General features: G+C 52.7%; 1 protein-coding gene across 5 annotated transcripts in view; it reads right to left on the bottom strand.

Moving 5' to 3' along the window:
• PLCH1 (phospholipase C eta 1) overlaps positions 1 to 23,318 on the bottom strand; it is an 88,744-nt gene extending 65,426 nt beyond the window's left edge. For 4 of the 5 annotated variants that reach the window (XM_064164784.1, XM_064164788.1, XM_064164787.1 and 1 more), the window contains exons 1-2: positions 15,495 to 15,571; positions 4,946 to 5,063 (exon numbers count right to left, since the gene is read on the bottom strand). In XM_064164784.1, coding sequence (XP_064020854.1) covers positions 4,946 to 5,024 — 79 coding nt within the window. In that variant the 5' untranslated portion in view covers positions 5,025 to 5,063; positions 15,495 to 15,571. Of the gene's footprint in view, positions 1 to 4,945; positions 5,064 to 15,494; positions 15,572 to 23,223 lie in introns of those variants that run through there. The other variant, XM_064164786.1, reaches the window with a different exon arrangement.
• Between the last annotated feature and the right edge of the window lie 307 nt (positions 23,319 to 23,625).

Raw genomic sequence — 23,625 nt, 5'->3', positions numbered from 1 at the left:
CTTTCTTTTTAATTTGGTTGGATTTGGGGTTCCCCCTCCCCCTTTCTACTTTCAGCCCCAAACATCTGCTAGCATAACAGAAAGCTGTTTGCTCTGACAGCACAGCCACATCTCCACATTGTTATTGCCAGCAAAGAAACAAAGTCTGATCTGCACCTGCACCCCCCAAAACCCTGAGAAAATTAATAATGAGAAGTAAGTGGCTTCCTCCCCACCTCCTCCCCCCCAAGCCTGGAGGCAGGATGAGCTTTGGGTTTTTTTGGTACTCTTTGCAACAGGAAGGAAAAGAAACTGGGTTCATGGAGCCCTCAAGGCTACTGTGAACAGCAGAATTGCTTCTCCTCTCTCCTCTTCAGAAACTGCTAAAATAGCTCCAGCCCAGATCTGTCTCCAGTTTGTTATTCTCTGTGTGCACACACCCGGCTCTATCTGGCTGTTACTGAGGAAAACTGACATTGTTTTGCTCCTAGGCAGATAAGGCTCCCTAGAGTCCAAGGCACAGCAGCAACCTCCACTTCTGTAACCAAAACTTTGAGATGTAAACAGATAAGAATTTTAATATCCTGCAGAGGAAGCTATTAGCAGCTCTCACCAATAGCATCATTAAACCAGGAGGAATCCTTAGGCCGTTTGAATGCATCAAACACTTCAGCCTTACACGTAGGAACCTTCAGTCCAATTCTGTGAGTCCATGATTCAGTCACTGATTAAAGACAACCCATTAAAGCCCTGGGGAAAGGCACCACTTTTCCTTGCCTAACAACATGCAAGTGTCTCAAAGCATCATTAGAACATGGCAGAGAGCAGTTTGATCTGTGTCCAGCAGCCTTGCCCAGACTGGAATGGAAACACTGCTGCGTTTTCAGTGCACACAGGAGCTGAATCAGGACCACTGAAACAGTTCTCCAGCCTTAGACTCACATCAGTCAATGGACTGCTTGCTACTCTCACATTTACACCTTCAGAGCAAAACACAGAGGATGCCTGAAGCATTTTTCCACCCCAAACTTTGTTGGTTTTCCCTGTGTCTATTTAGATCCTCGTGGACAACCTTCAGTTTGCTTGTGCCGTCTTTCCCCATCAGTTCCAATAAGCCTCCTCTTCCCTGCAATGCATCAGTAGGCAGCAGTCACATCCCCCCTCAAGCTTTCATTTTCTGAGCTAAACGAACCAGGCTCATCTCATCTCCACTTCTTAATCCTTTCCTCTGCCTGTTCCTAAGCTTCCCTCACTTGAACACCACTGCCCAGAACTGAGGCTGGACCTCTCAGCACTAACACCTTCATCTTACTTCATGACACTCACAAATCCATCTGCCTCCACCTAATGCATCACAGCAGCCATGTGCTGCCCTCCTGGGACCACAGCTCAGATGCTTTGTCCTCCATCACCTGCTCACTGGCAGCTGATGTGTCCCCCACACTGGAGCAGGAGACACTGCTTGTCTTCCAAGTGAGGCTCTTCAGTATTCACATTGTGCCCTCCATCAGGTTATACCTTCAATGCTGCATTCTCTCTAAGATGTTTTGGGGGTTTTGCCCCTTTGGGGTGCTTCTCAGGCTGGGTTTGGTGAGGTTTATTTGGGAGGTCTTGAGGGGTTTTTGTTTTTTAACACGTTTAAACTCCTGATAAACACAGAGCTTCGGCATGACTCATGCAATTCACAAGAGCTTCTAAACACCTCAGCTGGAGGGGAAGACATGGAACACCATCAGCTTGAGTTCTTGGTGCAATGCAGGTCCCAGAAGGGAGAGAAGGAAACCCCAGAGATGAACAGAGCTGAGCAGCAAAGTTCACACTGTGTGAGACAGCTGGGTTTGTTCAGCCTGAAGAAGAGAAGGCCCAGGGAAGACCTTAACACCATGGACCAGGACATAAAGGGTGGCTACCAGGAGGATGGAAAATCCCTTTTCACAAGGAGTCCCATGGAGAAGGCAAGGGGTGATGGGGACAAGTTACTGCTGGGGACATTCCCATTGCATTCCAGAAGAAAATCTTTCCCCATGAGAACAGTCAGACATTGGAACCACCTTCCAAGGGAAGTGTTGGATTCCCCTGACCCAGGCAGACTTAAGGCTCAGCTTGCCAGGGTGCTGAGCCAGCTCATTTCAGCTCTACTTGCCAGGGTTGGATCAGATGACCCCTGGGGTCCATTCTAACCTGGCACTCTGTGATTCTATCTCTGTAGATGTTCCCAGCCTTGAAGTCTCTTCAGATAGACATTCCTGTGCTTTTGGAGAACACCAGCTGATGCAGTGGGAAGGTTTTCATCTGTTTAGCTTGCACCTGAGTGCAGCAATTCTCCAGGCTCAACAACAGACAACGACTGGGCCACCACAGCGTGCCAAGCCTGATTCAGTTGGCTGAGCCACTGCTCTGGAGCAAAGAGTGCAGCTCAGACAAGGTGAACAATGTGAATGGACATGACATCACAGCAGTAACACCCCAGTCCCTTTGGACACAGGTCTGGAAAGATGTGGAGAGGTCAGAAGATGAAATTAGAAACTGAAGAGAGAATTAATTACAGTTATGGCAGTGCAATTTGAACAAAAGGTTGGATTTCTGATGGAGCTCAGAAGAAAAGATAAATGCTGTCAGGAGCTGACTGCAATGAGCCTGAGCAGCTACCTGCAGAACTTCTGAGACAAAATCAGCTATTTCCTAAACAAGTCACAGCTTCTTTCTGCTTAATGATTAGGGAAAATTAGTATTCATCAATGCAGACAAGCTAATCCAGGGCTCTGTGTGCTTGCTCCCAGAGGAGCCATGCTCTCACTGTCAGAATATGCAACCATAATAGCTACAGCTGCCCCACGGTGAGAGTTAGAATGAACAGAGGCCAGAGCTGCACACATGCCACCTAAACACTGAAATGTCAGCAAGTCAGAAGGGACTGGGTCACAGAACCTTCCCTGGGAACAGTCGGAACCCTTCCCACCTAGACTTCACAGCACAATTTGCTTCCCTCATTTCCCAGGGGTGTAAAAAGATTTTCAGACAAGAGCAATTTCCTCCTCTCTGCTCAGGCACAGGTAAGGCCCATTTGAGTTGTTTGCTTAATCATAAAGAGGCCAAAGTTCGCAGCTCAGTCCCTGGCCCAGGTTGCCCCATCCCTGGAACCATGCCAGGTCAGGTTGTTTGGGGCTCTGAGCAACCTGCTCTAGTTGCAGATGTCCCTGCTGGCTGCAGGAGGCTTGGACTGGATGACCTTGACAGGTCCCTTCAAATCCAAATCCAGTGATTCTGACTTGGTGTCTCAGAGAGGAGAATGAGAGGAAGTCCTCCAGTGAGGAGAGTGGTAAAGTACTGGAACAGGTTGCTCAGAGACATGGTTGAGGCACCTTCCCTGGAGACGTTCCTGAGCAGCCTGCTCTGGTTGGACATGTTCCTGCTGACTGAAAGGGACTTGGACAAGATGACCTTTGAGGGTCCCTTCCAACCCAAATGCAGCCTGTGAATCTGAATCTGTGACTTCAGCTCCCTCAGAGTTTAAGTAGCTGCCACTGCAGTGTCTGGCTTAGGTCGCAGACACAAATGGGAAGCCCTGAAGGATCCTCTTAGGCAAAAATAATTAATCTTATCTGGTCATGAATGAAAGACAGACAATTAAATTAAGCCATAGGATCTTTCCTGCTAATTATGTCTCCTACTTTAGACAGTTCTCACTTTGCAGACTCATCACTCACTAGACATGGTGCTGATGGGTCATTATCCATCCATCACATCATTAGCAGGTTATAGACATTGTGCTGCTCTACCATAAAATACCACCTTGGGTAACAGAATATGGACTGCACTCTTCTCTCACTTTGTCTGGAAGAGCAAAACTACTAAGTCACATCCAAGGCACAGCTGCAGCAGCCAAAGAGTCATGCTGGAGAGCAGGCTGGTGGCTGGAGGGAATCACAGAATCAAGCAGGCTGGAAGAGACCTCTAAGCTCAGCCAGTCCAACCTAGCACCCAGCCCTGACCAATCAACCAGACCATGGCACTAAGTGCCTCATCCAGGCTTTTCTTGAGCACCTTAAGGGACAGTGACTCCACCACCTCCCTGGGCAGCCCATTCCAATGCCAATCACTCTCTCTGTGAAGAACTTCCTCCTCACATCCAGCCTAGACCTCCCTCAGCACAACTTGAGACTGAATGTTAGGGGCTGGAAGGGTTTGGGCTGGAAAACACCTCTAAGACCACTGAGTTCAACTTTCAATCAAAAACCACCATGGCCACTAAACCATGTCCCAGAGTGCCACATCCACACAGTTCCTGAACACCTCCTGGGACAGTGACTTCACCACCTCCACGGGCAGCCTGTAGAGGTTCTGCAAAGGAAGCTCTTTTATAGCAGAATGTATTCAGAGTATGCTCTGCCTTTGCTAGCAGGAAGGTGTTCTAACTGATTAGGGATCACTGTTAGATATTGACTTTGCACACAGGTCTGATCGATACCTGGATGCAAAGTTTTCCCTCACACTTCCAATTCCTCCTCTCTAGGAGCACAAAGATTTGACTGAAGCAGCTTTAGAGTTGCCTCGGGTGGAAAAGTTGAAGTGAACAGCAATGCCAGCCCACATGAGCACAATGCACGTCTCACCTCAAAATCCAATCACCATCTCCACACACCCACAGCAGCTCTGCCTGCTGCCTGTGCTGCAGCTCCTCTCGAGGAGGAGGAGGAGCGGCCGACTCGGCAGCACCGGGCCGGGAGCTCCCCCTGGTGTTCCCGTGGGGCACCGCCGGTAGCCAGCCCGTGTCCGTGTCCGTGCCCCACGCCTCCGTGTTGGGGGGAGCAGCCCCCAGCCTGCGCCTTGCACCCACCAGGAGCCGCCGCACGGTGAAGGTACGGCCGAGGCTGGGTACCAAGGCGATGGGCAGGGTGCTCCTGGGGACCCGAGTGGCACCTGCCAGCGGGGCCCAGAAGAGCCAAACCGGTAGCTTGTCCCTTACCGTGGAACACTCCGTTGTCCACCAGAAAGTGCCTGCAGTACTGCAGACAGCTCCTCTTCTCCAGGCTCCAGTAACTCATGGCGAGGTGACCTGCTGCTCACCAGCCAAGGCAGGGACCCTGTGGGGACAAGCAGAGCAGGGTAAGGACCGGTTGATGAGCCACAACAAACCCAGCGGCAGCCCAGGGAGCACTGACCTGTGCCCTTCCCCTGCAGCAGTTTCACACACAGCACTGGCACAGTGGCACATCACTCTCCAGACATGCCCCTCTCTAAGGCAGGATGGATCCACCTGCACTCACAGGTGGGTCACCCTGACTAAGCTGGGGACCAGCTGGCAACAACCATCCCAACCAGCCAGCTCCAAGCTGCTGAAGCAAACCTGCCCTGCTCTGCACCCACCCCAGCTTGCTACAGCCACTCCCCAGCCAGCACAGGAGATTGTGGGTCCATGGAGGGATGATCAATTGAATTGTGGGACCATGAGAGATGATGAATTAACTCTACTTAATTGTGGGACCATGAGAGATGAAGAATTTGATTGTGGGGCCATGGAGAAATGAGGAATTGACTCTCCTTAACTGTGGGACCGCAGAGAGATGACAAATTGAATCTATTTTATTGTGGGACCATGGAGAGATGATCAATTGAATCTATTTACTGATGCTGTCCCATAAGTAACAAGCTACAGACACATCAGGCACGAGCATGGAACTATAAATCCACCCCAAGAGAAGGCAATTAAAAAAAAAAAAAAAAAAAAAAGGCAAATCAAAGGTAATTAGCTCCTGATTTTGAGGCCCCAGAGAGCCTTGAGGACTTTCCCTGCACCAGTGTACCCCTGTCCTTGGTGCTCATTGACCCATGGGAGCCCCAGATGAACTGCGCTGGGGCAAGGCTGCTTGAGGGGACACAGTTTCGTCAGCCATGAACAGTTTATGTCCTCCAGCCCCAAAGGATTCCAACTTTGCCCAGGAAAGAGATGGTCTCAGAGCACCAGTGCTTGTCAATCTGCTTCCTCATCTTCTCTGCTTGCCCTGCCTCCCTTACACAGCTAACCCCCAACAGGACCAAACAGGACAGGTGGGGACAAGGGGCAATGGACACAACCTGGAACAGCAGAAGTTCCTTCTGAACAAGAGGAGGAACTTCTTTAATTTAAGGGTGCTAGAGCCCAGGAGCAGGCTGCCCAGAGAGGTGGTGGAGTCTGTCTCTGAAGACATTCCAAACCCACCTGGATGTGTTCCTCTTTGACCTTCTCTAGGTGACCTTGCCTTGGCAGGGGCCTGGACTTGATCTCCAGAGGTCCCTTCCAACCCCTACCACTCTGTGAGTCTGTGTAACACTCTTCCTGGCCAATGCCACCAGCTGAGGACACCCTGAGAGCCTGAATGCCCCTCCTCAATGGCTGCCTGGCCAAGTGTCTTCACCAGTGGGCAGAAGCCCCCAGTGCTGCGTGGGAGGAAGAGTGGGATTCATCTCTGAGCCACTGCACACTTCACAGGCAGCCTGCAGAGATCTCCCTGTGGGACTAGTGCAACCCTTCCCTGCACAGCTCCATGCTGGCTCCTGCTTTCCCTCTTTGCCTGCCCAGCCTGAGGCTCCCTGCACTGTCACAGGAGCAGTTTTGTCCTCCTGTGTTTCCAGCAGCACCAGAGCCAAGTCCATCAGAGCATTCATGGGCAACTTGCTGCACATGCTCTCACCAATAAAAGCTGGGAGCAGAGAGTGCTCTTCTTGGACACAGAGCTCTGAATCCAATCTTCCTTGGATTCAGCCAACAACACTCACAAGCCAGTTAAGACAGAAAGGCACAGCAAGGCAGTGGAGGACAGGGCCCAGCCAAGCAAAGGCCAAGCCAGAGGCTGAAGCCACCTTGATAATTCTCATCAGAAAAAAAATTATCAACCCCCCCCCCAGACTCCTTGATCTCCTGTCCTGACACCAAATCCTTCCACTGGATTCTTTTCTCTGCTCTTTTATCAAGTTCAAGACACTCATCAATTCAGATCCTCCTTCCTGTTACAAGCCTGCTTTGGTCTCCCATTTGATCTCCCTCCCACCTTGGCTCTGGCCAGCCCAGCTGCTTTCTCACCCACGCTTGGCACACACTGCTCCAATTCTTCATCCACTAGCAGGATGTAAGGGCACTGCCACTGAAACCTGCTCATCAAGCTACTGCCAGGGGAGCTTCCTAACCAATCCCCTCCCAGTGAAAGAGAACTGCACCCTGGTAATGCCCCCAGGACAGCTCTGCTGAGGAACACAGAGCTGTCTTGCTCAAGAGATTTGAGAACAAAACGGAAAAGCAGCCTTCTTAGGCCACAGCCAACAGGACTCCAACTGTTCTTCACAGCCAGATCTAAGGGAACAGGACTTGGAGAAACTTTCCCCTTCCCCATGCACAGATTCATAGAATGGTTGGGGTTGAAAGGAACCTTGAAGCTCATCCAGTTCCAACCCCCTGCCATGAGCAAGGACACCTCCCACTAACTCTGGTTCATCAAGGTCTCATCCAACCTGACCTAGGACACCTCTAGAGAGGTTGTGGAGCACAGAATGTGGTCAAAGATCACATTCTGTGCTTCTGTGCTCCACAACCTCCCTGGGCATCCCGTGTCAGTGTCTCCCCACCCTCCCTGATATCTAGCCTAAATCTCCCCTCCTCAAGCTTCAATCCAACCACTGTGCTCAGCTATAAGTGAACAGAAGGACCTGGAGAACTTTCCCCCTTCCCCATGCATAGCTGTGCCAAATGCTTTCTCCTTGTCCCCATCAACCCCTGGTCTTCTCCAGGGTGCTCCTTGCAAAAAGATTCTCCATCCTCCTGGTAGCCACCCTTTATGTCTTGGTTGGTGGTGTGAGGCATCCCCCTAGGCTTTCTGTTCTCCAGGCTGAACAAACACAGCTCTCTGCCTCTGCTCCTGTGGCAGGGCTGCCAGGCCTCTGGCAGCAGCGAGGGAAATGCTACAGTGGCATCTACAGCATTTCTGCTGCAGGTCTGTTGTTGCAGACCTTTCTGCAGGTGCCTCTGTGGGAGGAGAGATGGTCTGAAGGATCTGCTGCAGGCGTGAGCCAAAAAAGCCTGTTTCTGTTTTGCTCCCTCCCCCAGCCACCTCAGTCTCCATCCCAGAACGTGTTTGGGGTATGGCTCAGGCGTTGTTTACACCACAGGCATATTTCACTCCAATCTGGAAAGCTAAGCACTGATACTGTCTGCCTCTGCCAAACTTTGCCTTCTCCACGTCCTGGCCTTCTGCCTTTGCCAGCCACGAGCCTTCATTACAGCTTGCCATAACCAGGACCGCTCTTCTAGCACTCATTAGCAAGGCCCAAGCTGCTAGCTACTCTTAAAGGGGAGGAATAATTCTTCCACCATGGTCCAGCCTACTGCCAGGCTTTTTGCTCTGGGCTGTAAAAACACAAGTGGCATCATGTGTTAATTAAGAAAAGCCCATCAAATATTCATCACCAAGAACGTGCACAAAGAGGTCTCAGCTCAGCTCCCACACAGAACTGCTATCACTGGGGAGATTTATGGGGGAAATGTTGCTGTCGAGAGGTAGAGAGCAGTGAAAGAAACCCTTCCGCCCCCTCCCCTCCCTTTCACGCCCCATGCCCACACAATACTCCTTTGTCCTTGCACAAAGGGTTCTCCCACACCGCGGCGGCCCCTCGGAACAAAGGTTCTCCCTGGCACCTCGGCGATGAAGGCAGAATCCCAAAGTGGCTGCACCAGCTGACACAAACACGCTGCAAGAAAACCCTCCTCGGAAACAGCAGCACTGCTCTGGCTGCCCCTCAGAGCTCTGCCAAAGCCCGGCCAAGATCGTGCCTGACTGCACTGCACACAGCAGAAAACGCAAACAGAACCCCAGCTTAGGGCATGCTTTGGGCCAAACACCACCGTTTGAAATCCACATGCTCCTGGGAGCTCCACTGCACACAGACCTGCAACGACACTGCAAAGAGCACTTCAAGGCACAGATCAAAATGTCATACCTGGGGAACTTATTTTCACTGGATGCCAGGTTGAAAGGGACCTCAGGGATCACCTGGGGCCAACCTTTTTTGTTTCATACATGTAGAATAAGCTTTTTTATACATGTAGAATGAGCTGGATGAGTGCAAAGTGCCAGTAAGCACATCATGATGTTTAACCAGAAAGGATTGCCCCACCAAAAAAAAACCCAAACCATTTTTGGTGCCTTCTCCAAATAAAAAGCACCAAAATCCTGAGCAGAAATACATCTGAGTTCAAAAGTGAGCCTGTGTAGCTACTTGATAACACAACCAACTCAGAAAGAGAGGAACACACTCCTACCATTTCTGCTCTGCAGGTTTCTCAGCTCAGGGCCATCACTCAGAAGCCAAATTCCTGCAGGTTCAGCCCCCAGCCTGGCACCTTCATTCCAGGAGGTAGAGTGATCGATTGGTGCTTCACTACGCTGGTGATGAGATGTTATTGCAGTGTGGCAAAACCCCATTGGCCTCCTGGCTGGATAGTCTGTGGAGGTGCAAGTTGAGCAAGGGTGGTCTGCAGGAACACAGCAACACGAAGCAGCTGTGTCTTCACAGACTCACAGGATGCCAGGTGGGAAAGGACACCAAGCATCGTCTGGTCCAACCCTTCCAGGTAACAGCAGAGCTGAAATGAGCTGGCCCAGCACCCAGCCAAGCAGAGCCTTAAAACTGTCCAGTGTAGGACAATCCACCACTTCCCGTGGGAGGTGATTCCAGGGTCTGACTGTTCTCATGGGGAAATATTTTCCTCTAGAGTTCAGTTGGAATCTGCCATTCAATATCTGAAGGGCACCTACAGGAAGGCTGGAGAGGGACTGTTTAGAAGGGCTTGTGGGGATAAGAAGAGGGCAATGGTTTGGAACTGGAGCAGAGGAGATTTAGATTGGGCATTAGGAAGAAGTTCAGAGGATCACAGGATGTCAGGGCTTGGAAGGGACCCAAAGAGATCATCAAGTCCAACCCCCCTGTCAGAGCAGGACCAGAGAATCTAGCTCAGGGCACACAGGAACACATTCAGATAGGCCTTGAAAATCTCCAGAGAAAGGGACTCCACAGCCTCTCTGGGCAGCCTGTGCCAGGGCTCTGGGACCCTTCCAGTCAAGAAGTTCCCCTTGTGTTGAGGTGGAACCTCAAGTTCTGCTCAGTGAGGCACTGAACCAGGTTGCCCAGGGATGTGGCTGAGGCTCCATCCCTGGAGACATTCAAGGCTAGACTGGCTGTGGCCCTGAGCAACCTGTTCTAGTTGGAGATATCTCTGCTGGGTGCAGGGGATTGGACAAGATGACCTTCAAGGCTGCCTTCCAAGCCAAGCCATTCTGTGGCAGGTTCTCAGCTCTGGCTGCCATGGCTAGCACTGGAGAGAGAGCAGCAGCCTAATCTGAACATTTATCTGCAGTATTTAACCTGGACACTGAGCAGGTCCTGGGTGTGAAGAGAGTATTAAGCACTGGTCCATTTAGCATCAGAGAGGAACTGGCCTGAGTCCTATGCACAGCTCTTTTGAGAGCAGCTTGACAGGCAGTTAAGTAAGATGTGTACAGCATGGAGGTTGCTGAGCTCACCTCCTGAGCTGCCCTCTCCCCTTGTGTCTCTGAAGCACTTAGCAGAGGGGAGTCTGAAGTCAATCAGACACAGTGAATCCTTCCTAACAACAGCACAGACACTGCATCTCTCTTCCCTCTGACAGAACCCCTGAGTCTGTGATGCTTTATGAAACTTGTATCCCTTCCCTTAGCACAAAATAGTGTGGCAAAACCAAACAGTGTGAAAAGTTCCAGCAGAGGTCTTAAAGCAGGAAGAAATAACCCATAGCAGGTGTGCCTGGCAGCTCTGCCTGCCACAGAAAAGCAAACCCAGGAAACACTGACTGCTCAGAGGCCTCCAGGGCTCACAGGCTTGCAGAGAGCTGTCAGTGGGAAGTTCTACACTCAAAGCAGTTCAAGTGCTGCAACTGACTTCAGGGGAGAATAAAGAATAATGATAATAGTAAAAGAAATAGAAGTGAGAAGAGTGACAGAGAGTCAAGCAAAGGGCCCACTGAGGGTGTCAGTGGAACTAATGCTGGGTTAGCTGCAGCCAGGGCCAGAGAGCACTCTAATACTCACAGGAGACATCTGCACAGGAGGGCACAAGGACCATCTGGCCAGCACTAAGCAGCAGGAACACACCAGTCAGAGAAACTCTGCTCTTTAATCTGGCAGCTGTGATGGTGGTGGAGCACTGAAATGGCTGCTGACTGCTATCCTGTGCACCCAGCTAGCTGCCAGCTGCTGCAGACAGAACAAGCACCAGGGCTGAGGGAGCTGAGGTTGTTCAGCCTGGAGAAGACAAGGCTCCAGGGGCATCTTAGAGCTGCCTTCCAGTCCCTGAAGTGATCCCACAGAAAGGTTGCAGAAGGAATTTTCATGAGGGCACCTAGAAACAGGACAAGGGGGAGCGGTTTGAAACTGATGGAGAATGGATTTGAACTGGATCTTAGAAAGAAGTTCTTCAGTATGAGGGTGGTGAGACTCTGGAATAGGCTGCTCAGGGAGGTTGTGGATGCCTCCTCCCTGGAGGTGTTCAAGGCCAGGTTGGATGAAGCCTTGAGCAGCCAGGTCTAGTTGAGAGGTGCCCTTGCCCATGGCAGGGAAGTTGGAGTAGATGATCCCTTCCAACCTAGGCCATTCCATGATTCTATGAAATCATTTTACAGGGCCCACTTGGAACTTTCTTGGAGAAGAGTGAGGTAGCAGTCCAAGGAGTTAACTCCTTGACCCTACATTTGAGCGCAAGCAAAAGATGTACTTGCACACATCATGAACAGAGTGAGGGCTGCCCAGACAGGATTGCTGGTCCTTCTGCACAACCTCTGAGTTTAATCAAGAAACATCCAGATCAAGCTCTACGTAAGGGATAGGATGAGAGGAAAAGGCTTCAGGTTACACCAGGTGAGAGGAAATGGCTTCAAGCTACACCAGAGGAGGTTTAAGTTGGGTATCAGAAGTTTAAGTTGGGTATCAGAAGAAAGGTCTTCCTCAGAAGAGCACTCAGCCACTGGCACAGGCTGCTCAGTGAGGTGGTTGAATCTCCATCCCTGAAGGTGTTTAAGAGAGGCAGAGATGTGGTGCCTCAGCACTAGTCTTGGCAGACTGCTTGGCCTCAATGCCTTGAAAGGTCTTTTCCCTCCAAAGGGATTGTATGATTCTACCATTCTCATTTCCAAAGGTGCCATCAGCACTCAGCAGCTTGGCAAAGAGATGCCTTGGAAACCAGAGAAGCCAGGACACTTCTCAAACGTGCTCTCAAAAGCCCAAGGGCTCAGCCTTTTGTTACACTGATATTGGGATGTAACAGATACCGAGGAGAGGGAGTGAAGTCATTTGCAAGTCTGTTTACACAACATGCAACCAGCAACATTTATGCTCCTACCAACTTCATTTCCCTGAAGCACCTTAAAATCACAGCTCACAGGATATTAGGGGTTGGAAGGGACCCAAGGAGATCATCCAGTCCAAGCCCCTGCCACAGCAGGACCACACAATCTAGCTCAGGGCACACAGGAACACATCCAGACAGGCCTGGAAAGGCCCCAAAGAAGGAGACTCCACAACCTCTCTGGGCAGCCTGTGCCAGGGCTCTGGGACCCTTACAGTAAAGAAGTTGCCCCTTGTGTTGAGCTGGAACCTCCTGTGCTGCAGCTTCCATCCATTGATGCTTGTCCTGTCCCAGGGAGCAGTGAGCAGAGCCTGTCCCCCCCTCCTGGCAGCCTTCAGATACTTACAAACATTTATCCAATCCCCTCTCAGTCTTCTCTTCTCCAGACTAAGCAGCCCCAGGGCCCTCAGCCTCTCCCCATCAGCCATGCCCTCCAGTCCCCTCATCATCCTCATAGCCCTCCACTGGACCCTCTCCAGCAGATCCCTGTCCCTCTGAAACTGGGGAGCCCAAAACTGAACACAGTATTCAAGATGAGGTCTCAGCAGGGCAGAGTAAAGGGGGAGGAGAACCTCCCTGGATCTGCTGGACACACTCCTCCTACTACACCCCAGGATCCCCTTGGTCTTCTTGGCCACAAGTGCACATTGCTGTGCCATGGGTAACTTGTTAGCCACCAGGACCCCGAGGTCCCTCTCCACAGGGCTGCTTCCCAGCAGTCACCTCCCAGCCTGGACTGGTGGAGTTGATTATTTCTCCCCAGGTGCAGGACTCTGCACTTGTCCCTGTTGAACTTTATCTGGTTCCTCTGTGCTGAGCTCTCAGTCTGCCCAGGTCTCTCTGGATGGCAGCACAGCCCCTTAGTAAATCCATGCTGACTACTCCTGATAAACTTCTTCTCTTCCAAGTGCCTTGAGATGCCCTCCAACAGGAGCTGCTCCACCATTTTTCCAGGGATGGAGGTGAGGCTGCCTGGTTTATAGTATCCTGGAATCTCTCTCTAGGAAACTATAGAGCAAAAAATGTGCTACAGGATTTCCCCTGGCTTAGTTTAATGGTAGCCATCAAGAGGAACTTCTGCCCAGGCTTCATCCATTAATCAGAACCACAGAATCAACCAGTCTGGAAGAGAGCTCCAAGCTCAGCCAGCCCAACCTAGCACCCAGCCCTGCCCAACCAACCAGACCATGGCACTAAGTGCCCCAGCCAGGCTTGGCTGCAACACCTCCAGCCACAGAGACTCCACCACCTCCCTGGGCAGCCCATTCCAATGCCAATCACTCTTGCTGGCAAGAACTTCCCCCTAACATCCAGCCTGAACCTGCCCTGGCACAGCTTGAGGCTGTGTCCCCTTGTTCTGTTGCTGGGGGCCTGGCAGCAGAGCCCAACCGCACCTGGCTACAGCCTCCCTGCAGGTAGTTACAGACAGCAATGAGCTCTGCCCTGAGCAGAACTCTGCGCTCAGCCTCGTTAAATCTCATCTTAGAAGAAGGGCTTCTGTTTCCAGGCCACAGTTTCACTTTCTGAAAGAAAGTAGCAACAACAAATCTTTTGGTTGAACTTCCTAAAGAAAGTAGCAAGCAGCTCTGGTGGAAGGACCACAAAGTGCCCCCAGAGAGCAGCTGCTGCACAAGCTGGGCGCTGTTTCTTTTCTTTAAACAGTATCCACAGACTCAATAGGCACAAAATGTGAAGTTTAGCCACAGTTAGACCCCAAAGCCAGATCTGAAGAGATGCTAACAATATTTCATTGGGCATCCACCCAGCTGCTTCCTTGGGCTTCTTATTTCCCTAAGCCACTGGCGGTTGCCCCAATATTGCTAAGCATTTAAGCTGGTCTGAGTTCAGGCAGATTTGGATTTAGCTGCCATACAAAGCCAGGCTCTCAGGGCTCCCACACATCATCTGTGCAGATTTCCCCCTTAATCAGCATCAAACAGCAACATTCACTCCATATAACCTGCATGATCAGTGCAGGAGCCATGCAGAATCACAGAACTGAGCACGTTGGCAGAGAGCTCCAAGCTCAGCCAGCCCAACCTAGCACCCAGCCCTGCCCAACCAACCAGACCATGGCACTAAGTGCCCCAGCCAGGCTTGGCTGCAACACCTCCAGCCACAGCCACTCCACCACCTCCCTGGGCAGCCCATTCCAATGCCAATCACTCTCTCTGTGAAGAACAGGCAGGGCACAGAGCCTGCAGCAAAGATCCACAGAGCTGACACTAATAACACTTGGGTCCCAACTTCAGCTTGCTGTTGTAACCCAGGAACTTCAAGGCTGAGTGCAGGGTTCTGCACTTTGGCCACAACCCCAAGCAGCACTACAGGCTGGGGACAGAGAGGCTGAGAGCAGCCAGGCAGAGAGGGCTCTGGGGGTGCTGGGAGAGAGGAGCTGCAGAGGAGGCAGCAGTGCCCAGGTGGGCAGCAGAGCCAATGGCATCCTGGGCTGGCTCAGGAGCAGTGTGGGCAGCAGGACAAGGGAGGTTCTTCTGCCCCTGTGCTCAGCACTGCTCAGGCCACCCCTTGAGTGCTGTGTCCAGTTCTGAGCTCCTCCATTGCAGAGAGATGTTGAGGTGCTGGAGGGGGTTGGACTCGAAGATCTCTGGAGGTCCCTTCTAACCCCTAACATTCTGTGATTCTGTGTTGAGAGCAGGGCAGCAAGGCTGGGGAGGGGCCTGGAGCACAGCCCTGTGAGGAGAGGCTGAGGGAGCTGGGGGTGTGCAGCCTGCAGCAGAGGAGGCTCAGGGCAGACCTCATTGCTGCCTGCAGCTGCCTGCAGGGAGGCTGTAGTCAGGTGGGGTTGGGCTCTGCTGCCAGGCAGCCAGGGACAGAACAAAGGGACACAGCCTGAAGCTGTGCCAGGGCAGGTTCAGGCTGGATGTGAGGAGGAAGTTGTTGGCAGAGAGAGTGATTGGCATTGGAATGGGCTGCCCAGGGAGGTGGTGGAGTCACCATCCCTGGAGGTGTTTAAGAGGAGGCTGCATGAGGCACTTAGTGCCATGGGTTAGTTGATTAGAAGGCTTAGGTGATAGGTTGGACTGGATGATCATAGAGGTCTCTTCCAACCTGCTTAATTGTGTGATTCTAAAAGGCACAGTTTTACCTACCTGTGGTGTAAATGATATCACAAATGTGTGGATACTTTCCAGAGTTCATTGCTCTCATTGACTGAAAAGTTCTGGTGTGTCCAGCCTAAAGAAGACACAAAGCTGATGGAGCAAGTCCAGAGGAGGCCATAAATATTACCCAAGGGCTGGAGTACCTCTTCTGTGAGGAAAGACTGAGGGATCTGGGGGTGCTCAGCCTGGAGAAGAGAAGACTCTGGGGGCACCTCAGAGCTGCCTTTCAGTACCTGAAGAGAATCTGCAGGAAGGCTGCAGAGGGACTTTTCTTAAGAATATCTAGAGACAGGCCAAGGGGGAATGGTTTGAAGCTGAGGGAGAGTAGATTTGGACTGGATCTGAGGAAGAAGTTCTTCAGCACAAGGGTGGTGAGCCTCTGGAATAGGCTGCCCAGGGACATTTTGAATGCCTCTTCCCTGTGGATGTTCAGGGCCAGGTTGGATGAGTTCTTGAGCAGCTAAGTCTAGTTGAGAGGTGTCCCTGCCGACGGCAGGGAGGTTGGGGTAGGTGAACTCTGAGGTCCCTTCCAACCTAGGCCATTCTGCAAACTTGACCTACCTGTGATGTAAACCATTTCACAAATGTGTGGGTAACTGTCAGAAATTAAAGCCTATAAACAAAACTCTTAGAAACATCCCCAGGTTTACACTCCCTTTCCAACAGCAAAGTTTTACTCAGAAAGATGATAGAAACATAGAACTGTTTGGGTTGGAAAATCCCTCTAAGGTTATCCTGTCCAACCATCAACCCAACACCACCACAGCCATTACACCACATCCCAGAGTGCCAGGGCCACATATTTATAATGGCAACAGAAAACATCCAACATCTGACTCTTTTCTCCTTTCTCTAGGACTTGGTCAGAAGGAGGAATTAAATAAGAGATTTCTGTTTCTGCCAGATCCATTCCATAATCTAGTGAGGCCACCAGAAGGGCTGTGCTGGCACAATGTTAGCATCCAAGGTGGCAGAAGACACAAGTCAGGATGGCAGCAAAGAAAAGTCTCCCCTGGATTTTGCTGGGAGCAGCTGGAAACTCTTAGAAGCTGGAGTTGTCTGTTCAAAGGGTCATCTTTAGGCAAGTGAGGTGTTCCAGTTTGTGCCCACTGCCCCTGGGCACCACTGACAAGAGTCAGGCCCCAGCCTCTTGCCCCCAGCCTTTAGCTGTTGCTGAGCACTGCTCAGCTGCCCTCTGGGGCTGCTCTTCTGCAGGCTGTCACCCTTTGCTCCTCACAGAGATGCTCCAGCCCAGTGATGTCAGCCAACTTTGTCTCTCCTCCCCACAGCTAACAGACAGCAAACCTTAACCATCCTTGTGCCTGCTAGTTCTGATGGAGCTTTTGTTTCAAGTCACTTCTCAGCTCCTTCTGGGAAGCCCTGAAAAGCATGTGTCAGCACAACTCGCTGCTGAGGAAGGCATTAGAAAGGATTTGAACTGACTCCCCATGGCAACAGACCCTGAAAGGGAATTAGCATTTGCCCCCCATTCCTCAAGAAGCCTTAAAGGAATTTGGTTTTACTGCTATTGAAGGAATTATTTCCAGGAGGGCAGGCAGCTCAGTGGGCAGAGCTTCAGAAGACACCTGCCTTTGGGCTCAGCATAATTCGTCCCACTGGAGATGGAATTCTCTAGATCTGGCTACTTAGCACTTGCCATGCAGCGCCCCTAGCAGTGGGCATTTCATGCCACAGGACTCTTCATGTTTGCCAACAACTGACACAGTTGATAGTTGCCAATATTCTTCCATTTTATCTTGTAGGGACACTACCAAAGGGGCAAACACTCATGGCTGGAAGAAAGCAGAGAACATGGGAAATACACTGATGTGAGGCTCAGCAGTGTCTGACTGAGACCTGTGCAGGGAACCAGCACATCCCATACTCCATCTCTGGGACATGCTTGGGCATGCTGTGTGTGTGGGTACCTGACTCTGTGTCAGCTCCAATAAGTAATGGAGCATGGGCAGCTCTGCACAGCAGCTTGTCTCCACTTGAAGCTTCTTGCAAGCAACCTTGAGTTATTTAAAGTTGAAGAGACTCATATGGACATGCCAAAGATTATAGACTGCTTTAACACACATGGCCAAGAGCCCTTGAATCACCTCTACATGGTTCACCAGAGGACTTGAGCCCTTGAAGAGGCACTGCCCAGCATCATGGCCCTGTTTTTTTCCTAGCACTGCAACAGGTGGCTCCCTGGCAGCAGCTCTGCCCACCTCTCCCTTCCTCTCCTCTGCACTCCCACTGCCCTCCTAGGAACCCTAATAAGCATCTAGCAGCAGCAGCAGACATTTCCTCACCTTCTGGATCTCTCAGTCTGCCTTTCCATCTCTCAAAGATACTCTCTCAGCTACCCAGGTACAACCAGGTGCTCCTTCTGGAAAGCCAGATGTCTAGCAAAAGTACCTCTGACCTGAGGGTCCTGGGTGGGGAGTGCAAAGCTGGAGCCAGCACAGCCCCAGCCTGTCCTGAGCTTATCTCCAGCAGCATGGCCAGCAGGGGCAGGGAGAGGGTTCTGCCCCTCTGCTGTGTTGGGGCAGGTCTGGAGTCCTCAGCACAGCACAGACAGGGCTAGAGGAGGCAACAGCAATACTGGCAGGGCAGGAAGCCCTCTGCTGTGAGGCCAGGCTGTGAGAGTTGGGGTTGTGCAGCCTGGAGAAGAGAAGAGAAGGCTCCAGAGACACTTTCTGGTGGCCTTGCAGTGCTTCAAGGGGCTGGGCAGAAAGCTGGGGACAGTTTTGAGCAGGGCCTCTTGTGACAGGACAAAGGGTGATGGTTTGAACTGAAAAGAGGAGATTCAGACTGGAGAAAAAGACATTTATGAAACAGTAGTGAGAGCCTTTCCCAGGTTTCCCAGAGAGGTGACAGATGCCCCGTCCCTGGTTGGGACATCCCATCCCTGGAACCATTCCAGGTCAGGTTTGAGGCTGTGAGCAATCTGCTCTAGTTGCCTATGTCCCTGGCCTGAATGACATTGAAATGTCCTTTCCCACCCAAACCAATCTATGATTCTGACTCAGGAAAGCAGAGGGCAAGCTCAGATCTCTGGAGTGATGATAATGGCCTCTGTGTCCACAGAGCTGGAACAGGAAAGCCACCTTTATTGCAGAAATCAAACCATTCCCAAAATAAACAGAAAGAAAGAGGAAAGCAAAACCAGTTCTGCACACACCTCCCGGTCCTGGCAATTAGATCAGCCTGCATTAACATTGGTCAACCTCAGCAGCACCTCCTGCTTGCAGACTTGGAAGCAAAGCCAGATTGATCCCCAATGCAGTTCAGACCCAGTGGTTCCAACTAATTAATCTCCAGTGCCTAGGGGGAATCACGCTTTGCTGGGCAGGGACTGCTCCAACACCCTTCCACTGCAGCAGCCACCAGCAGTGCCCAGAAATGCTCTGCATCCTGCTGTGCCAGGAGGAAAACATCCTAAGAACTCTGCTCAGAAAGCACCTCCACTTCACCTCATTCAGTAACATCAAGCATTAAAGGAGTTTCTTTAGACCCTACAAGGGGATTAGGCATGGTAGTCTTACCTCCTTGGAAGGCACAGGCAGGAGCAGCTTTCCTACTAAAGACAACACAGGAGGTCTCTAACAGGCCTCTGCTTTCCACATTTTGGGGTGTTTGTGGCATTTCTTTAACACTCAGGCTTCTTTAAACGCCTTAAACTCATCCTAGGCAAACAAAAGGCCCACAAACAAACAAAAAAAACCCACCACACCACCCTGTGTAGTAGCTGTGGCCCTGGCAGGAGACTGCTCAAGCTGGCATTGAGAGCAGGACCCACAGCTGCTCTTCCTGCTGGTACCAAAGCCTAACCAGCACTGCTCTGAGCAGAAAAACGCATCAATCCCCTTTTTCCAGGGATGGAGTCACCCAGAGTGTCTTCACTGCTGGCTGCTCCTGACCTTCACTGTCCTATCTCCAGATCCCCAGGATCTCCAAACCCTCTCTGAGCTACCGAAGCTGTGCCACCTAAGTTAGTCATTTAAATTGAAGTGGATCTTGGCTGACACTTTAAATGCAAAATAACTACTCAGATTCATTCTGTTTCTAGAAAGATTACTCCGCAGAGCCAGCAGAAATACACAGCTTCAGGGTTAAAGCCTTCCCCAGAAATAAGGAGAAGCTAAATATTGGAGAGAGGAGTGATTTCATTCTGTGTTTTGATGCTTATCAGAGAACTTGGTTTACTGCCAGGGGTGTTTGTTTTAAATTACAGATTGACTCAGGCAGAGCTGGGATCTGCTAACAGGGGGTGGCCTCTCCTCTGCTTTTCTGGAGGTGAAAATTGCATTCTCCCTTCTAAAGACTGGCGATTTTGGATCAAAGTCAGCGTGGGACACCCGCCTCAAAGGGTGAAAGGACAAGAAGCATTAAATCAATTCCCTAGGCAACCTCCCAAGCTGAGCCAGTGTTGTTGGAATAATGAGTTGTGCAGGGCTCGATCCGAAGCCACCAGCTGATCCTCGTTTCTAGAGACAATAGGCAGCAGGAAACTGCCACTGATCAGATCGTTTCACACCAATCATTCACCTGGGACTGATAAAACGTTGCTTTTTAAAAACGTTTATCTTCTCTAACAGCCTGCTGCCGTCTTTAAACAGAGAAAAAGCCTCCTTCAGAGTTAAAATAAAGAGCCAAAAGTGGTATCTCAAACTCATCTCAGTGAGCTAACGTTTAAACAACAGCAAGATTAACAGCATGGATGCACTCTGCTGGCTGCCTCCTCCCCAGAAATCATAGAATCAACCAAGCTGGAAGAGAGCTCCAAGCTCAGCCAGCCCAACCTAGCACCCAGCCTTGCCCAACCAACCAGACCATGGCACTAAGTGCCCCAGCCAGGCTTGGCTGCAACACCTCCAGCCACGGCCACTCCACCACCTCCCTGGGCAGCCCATTCCAATGCCAATCACTCTCTCTGCCAGGAACTTCCTCCTCACATCCAGCCTGAACCTGCCCTGGCACAGCTTGAGGCTGTGTCCCCTTGTTCTGTTGCTGGGGGCCTGGCAGCAGAGCCCAACCCCACCTGGCTACAGCCTCCCTGCAGGGAGATGCAGACAGCAATGAGCTCTGCCCTGAGCCTCCTCTGCTGCAGGCTGCACCCCCCCAGCTCCCTCAGCCTCTCCTCACAGGGCTCTGCTCCAGGCCCCTCACCAGCTTCGTTGCCCTGCCCTGGACACATTTTCTTTCCACACACCCATACTGCCTTTAGCTTAGGGGTCTCAGGAGGGCTGGAGCCTGTCTCTCTTTCCAGCACTGTTACATGCAGCTGTTCCCTCACATTTCAGAGCAAGACCCCCCCAAAGCCTTTTGCCTTTTTTTTTCCTGGCTTTCCTCTAAGTTTCATAACACAAGGGCCAGAAGTCCCAAGGACAAGAAAAATCAGGAGAGCCCACTGAAAAGAACCAAACATTGTGCTTTATAACCCAGGAGTTTAAAAAGCAGACTTTAAACAAAGAGCCTATGCGGAGTGCATCAGATAAGGTTTGTATCTTTCTGCCTGGAATTTAATAACACCCCTTCTGGTTTGCAGTCAGCTGGAATTGAAGTGCCCAGAATAGTGCAGCTGCTTCATTTACAACATTCATTTGCTCCCTCCTTGAATGTCAGGAAGAAGTTCTCTGCAGTGAGGGTGGTGAGACACTGCCACAGGTTGCCCAGGGAGGTGTTCAAGACCAGGCTGGAAGAGACCTTGAGCGACCTGTCCTAGTGGGAGGTGTCCCTGCCTATGCCAGGGGTGGGTTGGAACTAGCTGAGCTTTGAGGTCCCTTCCAACGTAAACCATTCTATGATTCTAAAACCTACACTGAGCAAAATCCCCAGCTCGTTGTACTTAATATTTTCTTGCAAAGCAGATCATGGAGCAGCTTATCAGCTCTCCTATGAAGTATTTTCAGGAAGGACTGAATCCAGCAAGAGGCTTGGCTCAGCTCCCACCTATAGAGCATCTCACAGAGTCGGGACCTACTCAGCAAGCCCTGTGACACTTTCCAAACGATGTCTTCCACTCCTCTGAGGCGTCAGGACTTGATGCTAAGCCTCATTTAAAACGGTCTGGGCTAAATCTAAGGCATACCAACCGGTTGCAGGTTTTCCTCTGGTTTTAACTCCCCACCGAACAGCCTTAAAGCAAAACCACAGGGCAAAAGCAGGTTTAAGCCCCCAGAAGAAGAGGAGAGGAGCCCAAAAGACGGCTGGAAGTTTATCCAGCATGATTCATTATTTAACCAACAGAACAAACACAGCTCCAGCCGCTGGAGCAGCTCCTTCTGACCCCGGAAGGCACCAACTACACCTCGGAGCACACCAAGGCAAAGCCCTCGCCGCCGGCTGCTCCCGTGGGGACCTCACGGTGCTCCCGAAGTTGCCCCGCAGGGCTCTGGGGGTTCCGGGGAAGGAGGAGTCCCGCTTGTTTTAATAAAAACCAGTGTAACGACGTCCTGGGGGCTACGACCCGCAGCACCTCCCCGACCGCAGCCGCTGCTGAGCGCAGGGAAAACCCCGGCAGACAAAAAGTTGCACCTCGCAAGCTCTCAACTTTCAGCTGCAAAAAGCCGCAAAACTTGGCGTCAGCTCCCGAAACGAAAACCCAACGGAGGGTCCCCGAGGCGCAGGCAGCCCGAGCCCACCCGGGAACACCTCCGTCCCGGAACGGCCGAGGGGAGCCCCCGAGGGGGCTGCACCACGGCCGCCGCCCACGGGGCCGTGCCGTAGGGACCGGCAGCTCGGAGCGTCCCTCCCGGAGCCCATCGCGCTCGGCACTCACCGCTCGGCTCGGTCCCGTCCGTCTACAACCTGCTCCCGGTTCAAACGCACGGCGCCGCCGCCCGGCCCGCCCCAGCCGGGCCCGCCCTCCGGCGGGGAGCGCAGAGTCAAACCCGGAGCTGCTCCGTGCCCGGAGCGGACCGAGCTGCCGGCCGCCAGCGCGGACCCAGCGCCGCCTGAGGCCGCCGATCCACCCCCGGCGTTACGGCGGCCCCTGGCCCGCTCCCATTCAACCTGTTCCATTGTGTGACTGCTCCGAGCCGCCCCTCAGCGCCGCCGGGGCCACCCCGGCCCTCAGCGCAGACCCTCAGCGGCGCTCGGGCCCCGCCGCGGCCCTCCGTGCCGGCCCGCCTCACGCCCGCCTCAGCGCCCTTCCCCTCCCTGCCCCGCTTCGTCTCCTCACCGAGAGACTCACAGAGCTCCACGGAGCGGGGTGGCCGAAGCGAGCCGCGGTCCGGCGATCACTGGAGCGGCGAGGCGGCCCCTCAGGCTCACCTTCGCCCCGCCGGCGGCGGGTGCCATGGAGACGCGCGGGGCGGGACGGCCCCGGCCCCTCAGGGCGCCACGGGACGGCGGCAACCGCCCGCAGCGCCGCACCTGCTGTGAGGCGGGGCCGCCCCTTCCTCACCCCCCCCCGGCCGCCCCTCGCCGCCCCTTCCTCACCCCCCCCGGCCGCCCCTCGCCGCCCCTTCCTCGCCCCCCCCGGCCGCCCCTCGCCGCCCCTTCCTCGCCCCCCCCGGCCGCCCCTCGCCGCCCCTTCCTCGCCCCCCCCGGCCGCCCCTGGCCGTCCCTTCCCGCTGCCCCCTCCGCACGCCCCGCTCGCACTCGCGGGGCCATCCACCGAGCGGGCCTGGGGCCCCAGGGGAGGAGATTTTAAACTTAGGTTGGTTTTTTCCTCTCTTCCTTCCCGAAAAGTCTCCGGTGAGCTTCAAGGGCTGCTTACCTGCGAGGGCTAACGGCAGGGGAGCGACAAACAAACGGCTCTGACGGCCCGGAGGCACGGTGAGGGGTCTGCAGATGAGGGCTGGTGGGCAGCAGCCGAGGGGAGCTGGAGAAGAGGGGGCTGAGGGGAGACCTTCTGGTTCCCTGCGACTCGCTGAAAGGAGGTTGGAGCGAGGTGGGCTTGGTCTCTTCTCCCAAGGAACGGGTGCTAGGACAAGAGGAAACGGCCTCAAGTTGCAGCAGGGGAGGCTCAGGTTCTACATGAGGAGCAATTTCTTCTCCAAAAGGGCTGTCAAGTCCTGGGCAAGACTGCCCAGGCAGTGGTGGAGTCTCCATCCCTGGAGAGGGTTTTGAAGATGAGGTGTTGAGGGACATGGTTTAGTGGTGAGCTGGCAGTGCTGGG

The sequence above is a fragment of the Pogoniulus pusillus genome, chromosome 26, assembly GCF_015220805.1.
Source record: "Pogoniulus pusillus isolate bPogPus1 chromosome 26, bPogPus1.pri, whole genome shotgun sequence".
In the NCBI taxonomy this organism is placed as follows: domain Eukaryota; kingdom Metazoa; phylum Chordata; class Aves; order Piciformes; family Lybiidae; genus Pogoniulus; species Pogoniulus pusillus.
The sequence above is the reverse complement of the archived record's forward strand: the minus strand, read 5'-3'. Positions and strand labels throughout refer to the sequence as shown.